Here is a 1,165-nt window from a genome sequence, read left to right on the forward strand (position 1 = left end):
CCTCCCTCACCCCGATCTCTCTCTCTCTCCTCGCCTCCTTTCACTCTTGCTCGCGTGGCGCATCCGCCCACCCCCTCTCACAACGCACGCGCACAAACAAACGCCGACAACGTGCACGTGCACGTGCAACAACAACAATAATATACGTATATATACCTGTTTGTGTGTGTGTGTGCTGCCAAGGCTCTCCCTCGCTGTCTTCGGCTTGCACCCCCGCGTTCCCCTCGCCAGCGTCACTGCGCGATCTCGACTCCCCTGCCGTGTGTCCCCGTGTGTGCCTCCGCTGTGCCTCTCTCAGCGTTCCGCCGTGGGCCTTCGAAGATGGCGTACCCGGTCGGTATTATTCTCTACGCGATCCTGCAGTTCATCGCGTTCCTCTTCGTGCTGGTCGGTACGCCGATCGACATGTTCCGTGGCACCACCAAGGACCTGTTCAACATATCACTGTGCATAACCCTGTGGGGTTCAAAGTTCGAGTGCAACACCATCATGTACGCCATGCCCACCGACGACCAGTGGAAGTTTTGCCCGACCCGCCTCCAGCATTTCCGCATAGCCGAGATTTTGTCCATCATCTCCGTCTTCGTGTACGCCCTTGCGGCGCTGCTCGGCTTCATTATGCTGTGCTGCTGCTCTTTGCTCCGCTGGCTCTGCCTGGTGTTCAACATCGCTGGCATCGTCACGTTGGGCATCACCTGGGGGTTCATGGTGGTGGAGTACGGTAGGAATGAGAGCAGGTTTTGCCCCCCTCTGCGGAAGGACTACAAGTTTGGGGTCGGCTTTGCTCTTTTCATGGTGGCCTGGGTCCTGAATCTCATCAACATTATCTTCCTGATGCTCCCGTGGCAAATCGGAGAGTCCGGTAAGGGTGACGAACCGAATGGGCAGGAGGAGGAGGAGGAGGTGGGGTCTAAAAAAGCAACGGAGGAGTAGGAGGGAGAGTGCCGCAGGAAGTGACGGGCAAACGTGGCGGCAGCGCGGCAGCTCCACGGCGACGTCCTCGTGGAGGAGCCGGCGGAGCTGATGCCGGCGGGAAAGACGGAGGGAGCGGAGGCTGCGGACGCTCGCCCCTGACTTTCGCCGGCATCTCTCCCGCTCTCGCTCGCCGCCCTCTCGTGCGCGCGACCGCTTGCGGGCGTGTTCGCGGTTTCTCCCTCGCCTGCTT

The 1,165-nt window shown here is 60.3% G+C and overlaps 1 protein-coding gene across 2 annotated transcripts; it reads left to right on the forward strand.

The window, feature by feature from the left end:
- Positions 1-321: 321 nt before the first annotated feature.
- Positions 322-933, forward strand: LDBPK_080710 (the record flags this gene model as incomplete). 2 transcript variants are annotated; one of them, XM_024473499.1, is made up of 1 exon in its annotated part: positions 322-933. In XM_024473499.1, one exon carries the CDS (start codon positions 322-324, stop codon positions 931-933), a length of 612 nt encoding a protein of 203 aa, XP_024329221.1. Both variants share the same exon structure in this region, with proteins under 2 accessions (XP_024329221.1, XP_003858633.1).
- Between the last annotated feature and the right edge of the window lie 232 nt (positions 934-1,165).

This window comes from Leishmania donovani, chromosome 8, assembly GCF_000227135.1.
Source record: "Leishmania donovani BPK282A1 complete genome, chromosome 8".
Classification (NCBI taxonomy): domain Eukaryota; phylum Euglenozoa; class Kinetoplastea; order Trypanosomatida; family Trypanosomatidae; genus Leishmania; species Leishmania donovani.